Source organism: Chrysochloris asiatica, unplaced genomic scaffold, assembly GCF_000296735.1.
Source record: "Chrysochloris asiatica unplaced genomic scaffold, ChrAsi1.0 scaffold00098, whole genome shotgun sequence".
NCBI classification, from domain to species: Eukaryota; Metazoa; Chordata; class Mammalia; order Afrosoricida; family Chrysochloridae; genus Chrysochloris; species Chrysochloris asiatica.
Genome location: NW_006408616.1, coordinates 3,329,758 through 3,347,201, shown reverse-complemented (window position 1 = coordinate 3,347,201; position 17,444 = coordinate 3,329,758). Strand labels below are relative to the sequence as shown.

General features: G+C 36.4%; 1 protein-coding gene across 4 annotated transcripts in view; it reads left to right on the top strand.

The window, feature by feature from the left end:
* The window catches only part of SOX5 (SRY (sex determining region Y)-box 5), a 592,387-nt gene that overhangs the window by 521,187 nt on the left and 53,756 nt on the right, over window positions 1-17,444 (top strand). For 3 of the 4 annotated variants that reach the window (XM_006866949.1, XM_006866948.1, XM_006866950.1), the window contains one exon: window positions 11,288-11,465. The exons of the other annotated variant lie outside the window; for it this stretch is intronic. In XM_006866949.1, the coding sequence (XP_006867011.1) occupies window positions 11,288-11,465 (178 nt within the window). The remainder of the gene's footprint in view (window positions 1-11,287; window positions 11,466-17,444) is intronic. 4 annotated transcript variants of the gene reach the window in all.

Below are 17,444 nucleotides of genomic sequence, written 5' to 3'. Positions count from 1 at the left end.
ATATGTCTCCCCATTGCCTTCTTGCCTGCATGGTTTCTGCTGAGAAGTCAGAGCTTAATCATCAGATTTGCTTTCCTTTATAGGTGACACTTCTCTTTTCCCTGGATGCTTTTAGGATTCTCTCCTTGTCTTTGATTTTGGAGAGCTTGATTATGACATGTCTTGGTGATTTTCTTTTGGGGTCTATCCATCCTGGGGTCTTTCAGCTTCTTGAATGTTTATCTTCTCATCCTTCAAGATGTTAGGAAAATGTTCTTCCAGTTGCTTTTCAACTATCTTTTCTGTGGACTTCTGTGATTCTTCCTGTTCTGGAATGCCAGTAATCCTTAAGTTACTCCTCTTCATGTTGTCCAGTATGAATCTTAGGCTCTCTTCAGATTTTTCAATCCTTTTCCTGCTTGCTCTCCTATCTTAGCAGTTTTGAGAGATTTGTCTTCCAGCTCACTGGTTCTGGCTTCCATCTCTTCCATTCTGCTTCTTTTCCCTTTCCATGTATTGTCCATTTTTGATATTTTATTATTAATCATCTGTACTTCTTTTTGCAGGTTTTGGATTGTTTCCAATGCCGTATGTATCTTGTTTGATTGTTCCTATAACACTTTCCTGACTTCTTCTTTATTTTCCTCCACCCCTTTTCAGAGTATTTGAATGTGTTTCCATATTATCCTTCTGAATTCCTTCTCAGGCAGATCCAGAGCCTGCTCTTCTACTGGAAAATCTGTGTCTGCTTCCAGCTCATTTGTCTCTGTTACTTTTTTTCTGTTTTTGGACATCTGTTGATATCTTTAATTGTGTTTTCTTGGACATTTTCAACAGTTATGTGAGTTTTTAATACTTAAATGGATGTATGTTGCTTTTTGTTTAAGCTTGCTCAGCCATTTCCTGGAGTATATGATCTGGAGATAGGCTTCCCTTTTCACATGTAATGCCTAGCATCTGGTTTTGGTCCAGATGGTGGGATACTACAGGGTATGCTTGTAGCTTGGCTATATGGGCACAGTTGCTGTCTCTTCTTGAGTAAGGTAGGGGGAGAAAGCTCCCACCCCTGGGAGAAGAGTGAGGGCAAAAGGACCAAAGACACAAACAATAGAAAAGCAGAGACAGAAACCACCAATCAAAAACAAAAATAAAATTTGATTGACACTGTTCACAGGCCTTTGCTCTCCAATGGGTCCCGCCTAGGTAAACTATGGGGTGGGTTTCCAGGGTCAAAGCATCATAAGAAGCAGCCTGTGGGTTTCCTCTCTGTGCCTTGAAAAACAGTGGGTGCAATGCTGGACCCTTTTGGGGGTGTGCTCCCACCCACCTGAAGGCATCTGGGCTGTGCAGTGAGCTTACGATTGAGGTAAAGAGGAGAGATTCGGGAAAAATTATAAGTGAAAGATGATAAATTGGTCACACCTCTCCCTTCAGAAGCTCCACCTGCAGATTTCTTCTCAATGGACACAGGGAACTAGCTCCCAGAACCTTAAATTAGATTCAAAGCTCCGCAGGTTTTCTGTGGACACCTTTTTTTCTGCTATGCATAAGCTTTTGGTTGAGTGGATCACAATAAGCTTTGGACAACATTGTGGAGAATGAGTATTCAGGAGCACTTAATTGTGCTCATTAGGAACCTGTACATAGACCAAGAGGTAGTCATTCAAACAGACCAAGGGGACAGACACCACATGGTTTAAATTTCCTAAAGGTGTGTGTCAGGGTTGTATTTTTTCATCAAACTTATTCAGTCTGTAAACTGAGCAAATAATTTAAGAATCTGGAGTATATGAAGAATGTTGCATCAGTATTGGAGGATGACTCATTAGCCACCTGTGGTATGCTGATGATATAACCTTACTTGCTGAAAATGAAGAGGTTTTAAAATACTTACTGATGAAGATCAAAGACCTTCAGTATGGGTTTCACCTCAATGTAAAGAAAGCAAAATCTTTACCACTGACCCAATAAATGACATCATGATATGTGGAAAAAAATATTGAAGTTGTTAAAAACTTCATTTTGCTTGGATCCACTATCAACATTCATGTAAGCAGCAGTCAAGGAATCAAATGACATATTGCATTAGACAAATCCATATGGCAAGGAACTGAGGATTCCTTTGAAGAACCAGCATTACCTTACCAGGCATATGAGTGATCCACTTTGCAGTAGATGCTTCATTGTTAAGTGCCATCAATTCGCTTCCAACTCATAGTGACCCTGTATTGTTTTTCCCAGGAGCAACTGGTGTGTTTGAACCCACCAATTCCTTGCCATATGGATCTTTCCATAGGATAGTTAGAGCATGCTCACAACATAACAGCTGACTCCTCCAAGTGCATTGGTTCTCACCTGAGCGTGATTTTACTCCCCAGGACACATTTGACAATGTCTACAGACCTTTAAGGAGCTCTGATAGTGTAGTGGTTATGAATCGGGCTGTGAAACACAAGGTCAGCAGTTTGAAACTACCAGCTGTTCCATGGGAGAAAGATGAGGGTTTCTACTCTTATAAATATTTACAGCCTTGGAAAGCCTATACAGGGTTGCTATGAGTCGGAACCAACTCCACAGCACATAACAACAAAAAAAAACAAGACACATTTTTGGCTGTTAAAACTGGGGTGGCAGTGTTGCTACTAGTATCTAATGTGTAAAGGATAGTGATGTTGCTAACTTTTTCTACAATCACACTGGACAGCCACCCACAACAAAGAATTATCCAGCACAAAGTTTCAGTAGTAGCATCATTGAGAAACCCTGTCCTAGAGCAAATAATCAAATAAAAAGCAAAGCATAAATTGCAGTGTCTTTTATGACCTAGCATCAGAAGTCAAACTCTTGATATTTCTGCAGTCTGCTACTGGCTAAATAGATCAGCTCTTTTCATTGTGAGAAGGAACTTCACATGGGCATAAATACCAGTAGGCAAGACATATTGTAGACCATCTTTAGGCTGGCTTTCACAGAAGGACTCTATTTGTAAGAAGAATTAATAGTATACCAAAGCAAATTTTTAAATGAGAAAAGAAAAATTCTGAAATCTAACTAATATTCAAGAATCACATGCTTTCTTTCCTCTATTTGATATATATTTATTTGGGAGGATGAGTAGGAGTAAGGAGTGAGGGTTAAGGTTGGGGTTATGGATATGTCTAAACTAAGCCTATGACTTCATTTAGTGATAATGTTATGATTAGAACTAGGGTCTGTGTTAAGTGTAAGGGTTGGGCTAGGGCTAAGAGTAAGGCTTGTTTTTAGGGTTTAGGTTATTTACTTGTTTATTTATTTTCCTTGAAATCTATTTACTTGTATCTTCATTTAGAAGTTCTGTAACTACATTATACACTCTTTTTTTTCTTGGTTGGGTTTTTTTATTGTTGTTACAACTGTCTCTTATTCTCTGTTTTCAGTTTTATAGGTCTGCTTTACTTTTTATACTTCTATATATGGGTTGAGTCTAGATAATATTGTCATGTATATTAGCCTCAGGTTGTTGGATTTCTGTCCAAATAACTCACATTATTATTGTAAGCTTGATCTCGTATTTACAAATTCTTTTTATTTCTTTTTGTCTTAAAATAACCTAATTTTGCTATCCTATTTGATGGACAGTTTTGCTGGATATGTCATTCTCGGTTAGGACTTTTTTCTTTCCGAATTTTATATGTATCATTCCATTGTCTTCTTGCCTGTATGGTTTCTGCTGAGGAATCGTAGTTTAGTATTATTAGTTCTCCTTTGTAGGTAACTTTGTTTTTCCTGAGCTGCTCTCAGAATTATTTCCTTGTTTTTGGTTTTAGAAAATTTGATGATAATTTATTTGGTGATTTTTGGGGGGTTCTATCCTGTTTGGAGTTCATTCAACTTCTTGAATGGCTATCTTGTCATCTTTAATGATGTTATAGGAATTTTCTACTAACAACTCTTTAACAATATTCTGTTTTTGTTTTGTGTTTTCTCTTCCTGTTCTGGAATTCCTATCATATGTAAGTTGTACCTCTTGATATTGTCCCACATAATCTTAGGCCTTCCTCAGAATTTTTTGTTGCTGTTAATTTTTATGATTGTTCATCTAGCAGATCAAAATTGAAAGATTTTCCTTAGCTAAGTAATTCTGGTTTCCATTGTTTCATTTCTGTTTCTTTGACATTTTAGTGTATTATCTATTGAAGTCCAAGACTTTCTAATTGTTGTTTTTATATGGTTCCCACTTTTTCTGTTGTTTTGTAAGCTGTTCAATGAATTTTTTTCTGTAGTTTTTGTCTATTTTCCTTGATTTTTCTGTGGGTTTCTTGATCTTTCTCACAACCAATTGAAGTTGTCTAATTAACATTCTTTTAATTCCTTTTCAGGTAGTCCTGATACCATCTCTATTGTTATATATTCTGACTCTGTTTGAAGAGCTTTGTGCTGTTTCTTTGTATAAGCTGAAATTGGTTGTTTTCTCTAAGACATTGTGGAGTGTCATATTTAAATTTAGTTAATGATTGTATATCAGTGCATGCTCAGGCATTCAATCTTTGTCTCCTGGTAGATATGATAGTGACTTGAAGTTTGAACCCAGTTAGTTCATTGTGTAGGGTAGTTCAGGACAGGTTCATGTACCTCCAGAAACAGGGCTGACCTCAGATAGAGCAGTGACTGAACAGGTTGGGGTACCACTGGATGCTGGGCTGGCAAGAGTAGGGACTAGCCACAGCCCAGGCTACCAGGAGGGCACAGGAACATGGGTGATTGCACCTCTTTGCAGCCAACTTTCAGCCACATCTTGTGCCCATAGACCACTATATTAACAATAACTTCAAAAAAGCTCAAAATGGCATGCAGCTCCATGCAACCCACAATCTACCTATTTTTCTTCTATCTCAATGATCCTGTTTCACTTCCTCTTCCAGCCAGCACTCAATCCACCTCCCTTTACTATCCTCTGGTGCTCAGGATTCCAGGATCAGGATCTGTGTTGTTGCACTTGGTATCCATGTCTTTTTTGCAGAGGATTGGCTCAGTGTGTTTGCTTCCTCCACCATCTTGCCCTGGACTCCTCCTCATCTTGATTTTGAACATATATTTTTGTATGCTTGTGTATGTGTCATTTACATATTCAAAACTAGAAAACAAGGGAAAATACTCTGTTAAAGTATTAAGAGAGAGGGAGTAAGGGGCATTTTAAGGAAGAAATTAAATGATGGATTATATTTGAATAACTTTAAATTAATTAAGGATCAGCAATTTAAATGTAAAGATTCCTGGTGTGGCACTGTGGGTTAATGCACTGGATTGGAAAGTCGGTTTGAGCTGCAAGGTCAGAGGTTCAAGCTCGCCACCTGCTCCTTGGAAACCTAATACAGGGCCACTATGAGTCAGAACTAATTCAACAGCACTTAATAACAGCAACAACAACAACAATTTAAATGTAAAGACAATATATAATTATCACACTGATGTGAATGTCCCCAATTAGTAAAATGGTAAAATAAAGAAGCCAAATGAGAAGCTGGAATAAATTACCTTAGCTAAATAACTTAAGACATGCATTTAAATGGCAATCACGTTTAATGGTAGCATTTACATAGCAAAATATACCTATCAAAGAATTTCTGGAGCTCTTTTTGCCTACTTAACAATGCATCTTGTATTTGCAAATCCAGAACTAAACATCTGTTTATGTAAAAGATTTCAGGACTATGTGTTCCATGAAACAATGGACTTGTTTCTTATGTGACAGGGACCTACTGATTAAGAATCTAGTGTGGAGGACCATGATCAGGATTCCTAGTTCTTCGGGGTCTAAGAAAACTATGTTAAGACTTTAATTTATAAGTTATTTTTATCTTGTATTATTTGATTGACTCTTGGGCATAAATGTAAACTTTGTGTCATCTAAGTTCTCTATCCTCATTGATATTTCAAGTTCTGGTTATTATTTATTTTATTCCCTCCCTTTAGTAATCCTCTATTTATTGGTAGAAAATAAAGATTTTATTTGGATAGGAGAAGTGAAAGAGTGCTCCCACAGGGAATAGTGGAAAAGGAAAAAGAAAGAGAAAAGATGAACGTGAGCACAACCAAGAGAGAGGAAAGATGCAACAGGAATGCACTTGATGCAATTCAACCTGTCATGTTACTTCCCTACTTAATACGATGCTTTCATTAGTGATGATAACAGCAGCTGCATGATTAATTTTGCAACATGTTTTACCAGTACCTTTACTCTTTCCCATATGTTATTATTATTACTTATTTCACATGAGTACTTATAATAAATATGAGGAGAATGACAGTTTTCAAATTGCGCAAAGGAAGACTCCTGAAATTATACATATATATACAGGGTCATTATAAGTCAGAACCAACTTGACAGCACTTTGCAACTACTATAACATACAATAATATGAATGCATACACACATGTACAATGCATTTTATATATAACATATATGTAACATGTAATCATGTGTTGTGGTTGTGGGTAAGTGCCTTGGAGTCAGTTTTGACTCATAGCGAGGCTTTATAAGGTTTCTGAGGAGCGGATAGTGGTTTTGAACCACTGACCTTGAGGTTAGCAGTCCAGTGCTTATCCTACAGCACCACACTAGTACTCCTATATGCATATAGTGTGTAACATGTACACATTTGTGTTGTTGTTGTTGTTAAGTGCTGTCAAGTTGGTTCTCACTGAAATAAATAGGAAAAAAAAAACAAATAGACTTCTCTATGAATCTGACACTATTAGTTTATGTTGTTGTGCTGTTAAATGTCATCCATTGTTTCCAATTCTTAGTGACATTATAGAGTTCCCAAGGATATCATGTTTGGTAAAGTGGAGGGTCAGAGAAAAAGTGGAGGACCCTCAATGATATGGATTGGCCAAGTGGCAGCATCGATGGACTCAAGCGTGGCTACAGTAGTGAGGTTGGCCCAGGATCAGGCAGTGTTTCGTTCTGCTGTGCATAAGGTCGCTATGAGTTGGTACCGACTCGATGGCACCTAACAACAACAACAACAAGGCTGTAAATCTTTGCAGGAGTAGAAAGCCTCATCTTTCTCTAATGGATTAGATATGGGCTCAAACCACAAACTTTGTGGTTTGCAGTCCAGTCCTTATCATATAGACAACCACATTCCCTATTTTATAATCCTCTAATGAGTACTGAAAGAGCTCTGGTAGCGTAGTGGTTATGAATCAGGCTGCGAAGCTCAAAGTCAGCAGTTTGAAACTACCAGCTGCTCCATGGGAGAAAGATGAGGTTTTCTGCTCCCATAAAGATTTACAGCCTCAGAAACCCTGTTCAGGGTCATTATGGGTCGGAACTGACTCTACGGCAATTAACAACAACAACAACAATGAGTCCTGATGTGGTGCTGTGGGTTAATGCGTCAGACTGCAAAGTCAGTGGTTCGTGCTCACCAGCTGCTCCTTGGAAACCCTATACAGGGTCACTATGGGTCAGAATTGACTCAACCGCACTTAATAACAACAACAATATGGCACTATGAATTAATGCTATGGACTGGAAAGTTGGCGGTTCAGCTTCACCAGCTGCTCCTCAGAAACCTTGTACAGTGTTGCTATGAGTTGGAACTCACTTGATGGCACTTAATAACAACAATAAATTTCCTTGAACTCTGGTGTGGCACTATAGGGTCAATATTGGATTGTGAAACACAAGGTCAGCAATTCAAACCCACCAGCTCCTTCTCAGTTTCGGTATATTGTTATTTTTATTATTGCTGGTGGGTTTGAATCACCGACCTTGTGGCTCACAGTCTAGTGCTTATCCTACAGCACCACACCAGGAGTCTAGTTCTTGTTTAATGTTTGGTAAATTTATGTGAAATAATCCCTGAAATAATGAAAATTGGTATTTCCTCAGTGCATGTCAGACTACATTTTTTTCCCAAAATTCTTTGTTAATCCTTGTTGGTTTGTTGGTTTTTGAAACAACTAGGTAGGAGTTATCACTGACAGGTATATGTATTCTTTCGGACCTTGAATATATGTCCACTGCTGGTCTTAAGTAAGATGTTTGTTTGCAGACAAGTCATTAGTAGTTATAAGTGAGTAGAATAAACCTGAACTATGTAATTATGTTTAAATTTTACTTGCTTTGCATTCCATCCCAGATAACTAAGTTTAGTCAATGCATTACTGAGACAAGTTATAATCATGAGTGTGTTCTAAAAATCTGTACTTGATGTATGCAGTATTATTTTGCATATTGTTGCATGAACTATTATATCTTATGTCATATTACACTTGAGCCCTTGGGATTTTTCTCAAAATATTTGTTAGTATTAACAAAGGAAAAATTCAATGCCATATAGTGTAGAGAACATAAAAGTGTGTAAAACCATCTCCAAAATATGCTAACAATGTATGCCTAAAATTCTTAACTATGTATAAAATAACAAAGGTGTATATTATTTTATTTTATTGCATGTTTACTGAATTTCATGTCATTTATAATATGATAGACTTGTATGGTTAGGTTTGAATTTCAGAAATTATCTTTCATGAGTGCCTTTCTTAAATTTAAGAATCAATTTGTTAAATCCATGGGAAGAGTATTGTATACTGAGTTCAAAGATCTGGGTTCAAGTTCTCAACTCTCTGGACTTTTCACTCAAAATTTCTGAGCTATAGTTTTCTCTATGTGGTTATCAACAACTATTTCATAGTCTTGAGGATTAAATAAATTATTTGAAACATTTATACTATACTCTGTTGTTGTTGTTGTTAGGTGCTGTCAAGTCAGTTCTGACTCATAGTGGTTATGCGCCAACCTCACAATTGTTGTATTCTAGTTCATTGTTGCTGCCATTGTTCCTGTGTTTGTGTACTCTATAGAAGTAAATAATTGTGTTACAATCACTAGGTCAGTGGTTCAAAGGCCCCATCTGCTCCTTGGGATCTCTATATAGAATTGCTATGACTCAGAACCTATTCAACAGCACCTAACAACAGCAATTAGCTAAAGTTTGCTTGCCTTAGCTTACATGCTTCCTTAAGCTTAAATGCCTACCTTATATTTATCCTATTGAAGTCTGGAGATACTTAAAATTCTGTGACATTTTTCATTGTATATAAATGAAGTTTGACACTGTGAGATCAGCACTGGACTGAGATTCACAAGGTAGACAGTTCAAACCCACCAGTAGCTTCTTGGAAACCCTATACAGGGTCGCTATGAGTTGGAGATAACTTGATGGTACTTAATAACAACATAAATGAAATAATTATAAAATATTTCTACAAGTTTCAATTATGAATATCATTTATCAGTTGGATAAGTGAAAAGGACATTGCTTACCTCACTGCTTGATGGCTTAATGGACACATGTATTATCTTTCCAATGTGTTCTTGACCTGGAAAGTATTTACATTTTATTATATGTAAATTATTTATTTTTATTTGTTAGAATAGTGGTGAGTTATGCTTCGAAGCATTCAAACAAATATTCTCTAAGTATTGCAAATAAATAACAAACTGGAAAAAAAATTACTTCCAGCCTTTGTTGCTTTATATTCATAATTCTTAGAAGGCATGTCAGAAGTAGTCTGCTTTCATTTTATTGACACAGTTTAAAATTTTTTAGCTAAATAAATGAAAAATAATTCATAGAAATTGGGAAAGTACTGTAATTTTTGTATCCTTCATGGATAATAGTCACTGGGAGTACTAGTTCAGTAATAAATTATTAAAACAACCAAGGTATGACATAATATCATATATTAGGTCAAAATTATTTATTCAGCTAACTGTATAAGGACCAAGTGTGTGAGTTCTGATTAATATACCATTAGCCTGGTCATACAATGAAAGAGAATGAAAGGGCAATTTTGAATGACATTTATATCAACTTTGGAACTGTCAACCTCTTATGTCCTAGGGGCCTTGCACTTTTTGGTTTTCAGACAGCTGTGCTGCCTTGAATGGAGGAGAATATTAAGAGTTCCATTTATACCATCCATAAGCACATCAGCATCATCTTAATCAAATTACACTGCCCCTATGTGTACATTCATGTTCTTTCTTCTGTGATCATTAATATCCTGTCTCCCAACTCTGGGACGGCATTCCTTACTTCCGTATAGTCAGGTGAAACAGCTACCTTTAATTATTCCTAGTCTTCCCAAAACTTTTGCAAGAGTTATGATGCTGTCAAAGCAAGTTCTAGTGCTGTCCAGACAGAGAGCAATCATTTCATGCAGAAGGAGATAAATAGGTATACCAATATGAAAAGTTCCTGGAATAATTGGAGCTACAGAGTAAATGGTCAATAATACATTGTCTGTCTGAGGATGAATGGACAGGAAGATCTGGGTCCAAATCCTTATTGTGCCATTGAATCTCACTCAGTTCATTTAGTTCATTATGCATTTGCATGTTTTCATTTATTGTTAATAGCATATATGTTTTTGTTGTTAAGTACTGTTAAGTCATCTCCTACTCATAGCCAACCCTATATAGGGTGTCCAAGAAGTGGCTGGTGAATTTGAACCATTAACCTGGCAGCCCAGTCTTGCCCTACAAGCCATTAACCTTGCAGTCCAGTCTTGCCCTACTACCTTATAATGGAGTACAAGGAGCTCTGGTAGCGTAGTGGTTATGAATTAGGCTGCGAACTGCAAGTTCAGCAGTTCGAAACTACCAGCAGTTCTGCAGGAGAAAGATGAGGATTTCTGCTCCCGTAAAGATTTACAGCCTCGGAAACCCTATACAGGGTCGCTATGAGTCGGAACCGACTCCACAGCACATAACACCAACAACAATAATGGAGTACATAATACATTTCTGCTGTATGAGGCATCAAATATAAGTATTACAGATGACTAAGTCAACTAAATGTTTCAAGTGAAATATTCTAGGAATAATTTTGTGGCTGTTGTTTTTAAATGTTAAAGTAAACTTTCAAAGATGCAAAGTTGCTTGAGGTTGAAGCTTGGAGGTTAAAAAAAAAAATCTCCTTACCTCAGTATTTTTGTTAACAATAGTTCTCTAAATTAAAATGCATACTATAATGGTAAGCTTTGTAAGAATATTATTTACTTGATTCATCATTAAGGTTTTTGTGGATAGTTGGGTGCACATGTACTTTTTTATATCCAAAAAGGTGTTTTATAATATGTAGTTGAAAGTAACATTATTTTGTTAGCTAACTGTAACGTTCTGACTGAATGTTAAGATCACTGATTGGTAGATGAGTTTGATGAAAAGTGTCAAGCTATAAACCTGTGTTTTTGTAGGCATTTTTAATCATATTTTCCTTATCTAAGCTCATGTTCTAATGGTCATTTACAGGATGAAGTGGCGCAGCCACTGAACCTATCAGCGAAACCCAAGACCTCTGATGGCAAATCACCCACATCACCCACCTCTCCCCATATGCCAGCTCTGAGAATAAACAGTGGGGCAGGCCCCCTCAAAGCCTCCGTCCCAGCAGCATTAGCTAGTCCTTCAGCAAGAGTTAGCACAATAGGTAAGTTCTGTTTCTTCTATTCTTACATCAGTTTATGGCAATTGAATGAAATCATCTTTAAATGGCAAATCACTCAGACCATGTGGATGGCTTGGGTTTCATAAAAGATTTTGATCTATATCTGTTTTTAAATGCAAAGGATATTTTGAACTGAAGCATAACCTATGGTGTCCCCCTTTAATCTTAATGGTCTTGGTTATGTCCATCAATATGTAAAGATGAGGTCTAAGTGACTAGTCATAGTGACTGATAATTACAGAATGTTACTAGGTGACTTGCCTTTTCAATCACTGAATTTATTTCCATCTTTGTGGTGCATACAAAGTGTACATGATGGTGAAATAGATTCTGTCTGGTTCAGCAACCAGATATCAGAATGTGATGTTTGTTTAATTCCATTCTGCTCAAACTTGAATGTATTAAAGTATTATAAAACATAGTGGACTTTAGTTCATTCAGAAGAATAAACAAATAGAAAATGTTTCTGTAAACTGACTTATAAAAAATTCAGTGGCATTAATTTTAGTAACATGTAAATTAGACTATAAAATAGTTATTTGACTCAACCTACATCTATTGATGTGTTTATTGATTGCAAGGCACAGTGCTAAGCATAAAATTACGAAGAGACCAGCCCTAAAGAAGTCTTTAAGGGGCTCGTGTACTAGTTGGGGGAAACCTATTGACTTAAAGTATACTTTAACTACTGTAAGTGTGATTCTGGAACTCAGATTTGATCTTCTAGTTACAGAGAGGAGTGTGTTTAATTCTACTTGGGAAAGAGCCAAGAAGGCTAAGTTGGAGACAACCTAGTTCTGAGAAAACTGAGCCTTGGTGAAGAGAAGCATTCTTGAACATTTTATGCTGTAAGGAAAATATAGATAGAGTAGGATATCAGATTATTTTTGAGCTATGTGCTGATTTGACTAGAGCACACAATGAGTGTGTGATGCAAAGTGACGGGAGCTACAATTGAAAGTGACAGATAGAACCCTATTGTAGAGAGCCTTGAATGCCTTCATTAGGAATTTTGATATTTCCTCTAGGCAGGGTATTCATAACTACAAGAAGAGTTTGAAGCAGGGGAGCCATTGTTTTACTGTAGCATAAGCATAAGACACAGGAGTTAGAAAAAAAAAAAAATGAAAAGAGAAAATAGAAGAGAAATTGCTAAAGAATAGTTGACATAACTTACTCATCAGAGAATGTGCAGGTTGATAAAGATGTCAGAGACCTAAATGTCCAGGATTCTGAAGGTATGTACCCCCATTAACTGAGAAAGGGAACAGGTTTGGACAAAGAGAGAAGTGTAAAAATTGAATATGTGTGGAGAGTTGAAGCACAAGGAACCATTTAGGTAGAGCTGTTCAGAAGAAAATGATACATGTTAAGTCTGTTATGTAAAAGGAGTGCTAGAATTTTCAACATGGAATTTCTTTGTTACTGAGGCTATAGAAGCCATGAGAGCAAAATACTCTGTGTCTGATAAGAAAAGGGTAAAGGATCATAGGTATTACATATTATATTAGTTATTGTATAAACAAATAACCCAAATTTTAGCAGCTTAAAACAACAAACATCTCACTCTTTCTGAGGGTCTGATCCCGGAGGAAAGCTCGGGGGTTCTAGTTTAGGGCCTTTCATATGATTATAGTCAATATGTGCCCCAGGTTGCTTTACTGGGTGTTGAGTATCCCTTCCAAAATAACTCACAAGGCTGGTGGCTGGAGGCCTTCTTTTCTTACTGATTTTTACCATAAACTGGAGTTCCTTGCCAGTTAGTTCTCTTCTTAAAGCTGCTCATAGCATGTTAGCTAGCCTTCCCCAGAATGAGTGATACAAGGAGGGGAACTTTTTCTGATCTGGTCTCCAAATTCACAGGCAGCCAGTTCTTTTTTTATAGGAACTCTGGAAGTGTAGTGGTTACAAATGGAGCTACTAACCTCAAGGTCAGCAGTTTGAAACTATCAGCTGTTCCATGGGAGAAACATGAGGCTTTCTGCTCCCGTAAAGATTATACAGCCTTAGAAACCCTGTGCAGGGTCGCTATGAGTCGGACTCAACTCCACGGCACATAACCACCACAACTTCTTTTTTTTACTGTATTTATTGTTGTTAAGTGCCGTGGAGCCAGATCCATCTCATAGTTAGAAAATCATGAAGCCCAGTCCTACTCCATGAGAGGGAAATTAGTCTCCAACTTACGAAAAGGGACTACCAAAGACACTGTGGAAATCTTTTAATGTACCATAATTTGATTTATGGCTGTAAGTATGGAAAAGGAAAAAATGTTTCATTTGACAAAAATGATTTACTTCCTTAATATATATAAAGGATCATAAATATCACAGATGATATAATATTGTTGTTGTTAAATGCCATCAAGTTGTTATCAACTCATAGCAACCTTGTGTAGGGTTTTCAAGGAGCTGCTGGTGGTTCACAGTCCAGTGCTAATCCTAATGTGCCACACCAGGAGTCCTATATTATTATTAGAACTAGAATATTTAATAAAATAACTAATATATTTGCATTTTTATCATACAGACATTGTTTACTTTAGTATTCCCAATGATTAAATAAGACAGAATGCATTTTAGATAGGAAAGGATGTATTTAATGATATTTATCATCTGACCTATTCTACTATTAAACTTTCCTTATGTACTCCCTGAAAAAGTACGTTCACTCACATACACATCCCTCATATTTTTCAAGGATTTGAGGACACTACAATTTACTCTTCTCTTTTCAACAAATGTAGACAGTGAAAGCTGAAACTATAATGAGTAATAATGTAGTTGGATAAAAGCTGTGAGGATTAATGGTATTGTAAAGGTCACTTCTGAAAGAAGAATTGATGTGTTATGCCATTAATACACCACAGAAAACTGTGGACCAAAAGATAACACAGTTAAGTTATCTTTAATGACATGGGGCTCTTTGCTATATATCTATTAGCTGCAAATATAGAGTGTCTTTTTGAGGTTGGTGACCAATATTGCAGTGTATTCTAAAAGAATGCTTTTGATATGGTAGGCAAATGATAGGCAGTGCCAAAGAAATGGAATGCTAAAATGACATGAATAGTTCAGAAGAATAATGGATAAATTTAGTATCTTTTGACCAGATGTTATCTTTTTCTCATTGGCCTTTTGCACCTATGAGGTGCATATGTATAACATTTTAACTTTTTTCAAAGCATTCCTTAAATCTCTTATCACTGCAGCTATGCTACAATTAAAAACCCTTTTAACTAGATAAAGCAGATGTGCATAATATCTAGTCCAAGCATTATTTTATAAAAAGGAAAATAGATATAAAGAGATTAAATACTCACCAGGGATGGCAAGTAAATTCCTGTCAAAGTGTGGATACATCTATGATGTGGTTTTCAAAATCTTTGTTTTAATGTTAAAGAAATAGTGCATATGAAGACCGTGTCACTTGCTCACATACACAGCTAGTGGAGGTTGGGGCCTACAACTGTAGTCTAGGTAAGCATTCTTTCTTTTTAGAATTTGCTTATTGGTAGCCTCTCTGAATTAGAAGTTATTTTCAGTCACTTATTTAGCCATTCAATTGCATCCAATAAATAAGCATTAAATACCTTCTCTTGCCATAAATTTTGCTAAGTTGAGAAAACTAAATGAGTGAAAGTCTAGGAATGAGTCTGTAAGATGCCTGTAGTCTCTGTTTTGCCATGTCTTTGTGTCTTAGTCTTGGTTCTCTTGAGAAGTAAAGCCAGTGAAACATATATGTCTATATACAGAAACAAACTCTTTTGTCAGTTTTATGTACCATGGTGGTTTGTGTGTTGCTGTGATATTGAGATAGAAGCTATGCCACTGGTGTTTTAAATATCTGCAGGGTCACCCATAGTGAAGAGTTTTCAGCAGAGCTTCCAGACTAAGACTAGGAAGAAAGAGAGGCAGACCACTTCTAAATAGTTAGCCATTTGAAACCTTATGAATAGCAGTGCCAGAAGATGAACCCCAAGGTTGGAAGACACTCATAATATATCAGAGACAGCTGCCTCGTAGTAGAGATGACCTTAATGACATGGATCAAGTTAAGATTTCAGGACTTTCATTTGCTGATGTGCAGCAACTCAAAATGAGGAGAAGCAACTGCAAACATGTATTAATAATCAAAGTGTGTAATGTACAAAGTATGAAACTAGGAAAATTAAAAGTTGTTGAAGATGAAATTGATCATATAAATATTAATATCCTAGGCATTAGTGAGCTGAAATGAACTTGTATTGGCCATTTTGAATTAGACAATCAGATGGTTTAATATGCTGGAAATAACAAACTGAAGAGGAATTGTGTCTCATTCATTATCAAAAAGAACATTTCAAGATCTGTCTTGAAGCACAATGCTGTCTGTGATAGTATAATATCCATATGCTGAAAAGGAAGATCAGTTAATATCACTATTACTCAAATTTACACAGCAACCACTAAAACTAATTATAATGAAATTGAAAAATTATACCAACTTCTTCAGTCTGAAATTGATCAAACATGCAATCAAGATACATTGATAATTATTGGTAATTGGAAAGCAAAAACTGGAAACAGAAGAAGCATCAGCAATAGAAAAATATGGAAGTATTGATAGAAATGGTGCTGGAGATTACATGATAGAATTTTGCAAGACCATTGTTTTTCATTGCAAATACATTTTTCAACAACAAAGACAGCTATACCCTTTTCCTCTTAAATGCAATACACATGAATAAAATTGACTGTATCTATGGGAAGAGTTGATGGAGAAACTCAATATTTGCTAAAACAAGGCCAGAGGTAGACTGAAACAGACCATCAGTTGCTCATATAGAAGTTCAAGCTGAAGACAATTAAGACAAGTCCAGGAGAACCAAACTATGACCTTGAGTATATCCCACCTCAATAGAGGACATCTCAAAAATAGATTGTATGCTTTAGGCATTAATGACAGAAGATAAGAGGAGTTGAAGAATGACATCAAGAATAACAGATGAAGAAAGACAGGTAATGAAGGAAAGAACAAAGTGGATGTCACAAGAGATTCTAAAACTTGCTCTTGGGCATAGAGAAGCTAAAGTGGCTGGAAGAAAAACTGAAGTTAAAGAAGATGGATGGCATACACAGAGTCACTGTACCAAAAACAGTTGTTGTCTCTTCAAGAATTTCAAGAGTTCCATATGCTCAAGAACCGATGGTATTAAAGGAACAAGTCTGAGCAGCACTGAAGGGATTGGACAAAAAACAAGCTTCCAGGAATTGATAGAATACAAATAGAAATGTTTCAAGAAACTGATGCAGCACTGGAGTCATGGACTTGTTTATATCAAGTAATATGAAAGACAACCTATTGAAAGAGATCCATATCTGTAATCATTCCAAAGAAAGGTGACCTAACAGAATGCAGAAATCTTCAAACAATATAATTAATATCACATGTAAGGAAAACTTATTGCAGCAATGCATCAACAGGGAACAGCCAGAAATTCATGATGGATTCAGAAAAGGAAGTGGAATGAGGAATATCATTGCTGACATCAGATGTATATTGTCTGGGAGCACAGAAAGATGTTAACTTGTGCTTTATTGATTATGCAAAAGCATTAACTTATGTGGGACATAACAAATTCTGTATAGCATTGCGAAGAATAGATATTCCAGAACACTCAATTTTGCTCACAAAGAACCTGTACATAGAACAAGAGGCAGTTATTCAAATAGAACATGTGGAAACTGAATGATTTAAAATTATGAGGGATGTACATCAGAATTGTGCTTTATTGACTACGCAAAGGCTTTCGCTTGTGTGGATCATGACAAGCTATGGACAACATTGAGAAGTATGAGTATTCCAGAACACTTAATTGTGCTTCTAAGAAATCTGTACCTAGACCAAGAAGCAGTTGTTTGAACAGAACATGGGAACACTGAATGTTTTAAAATTGGGAAAGGTGTGAGACAGGGTTGT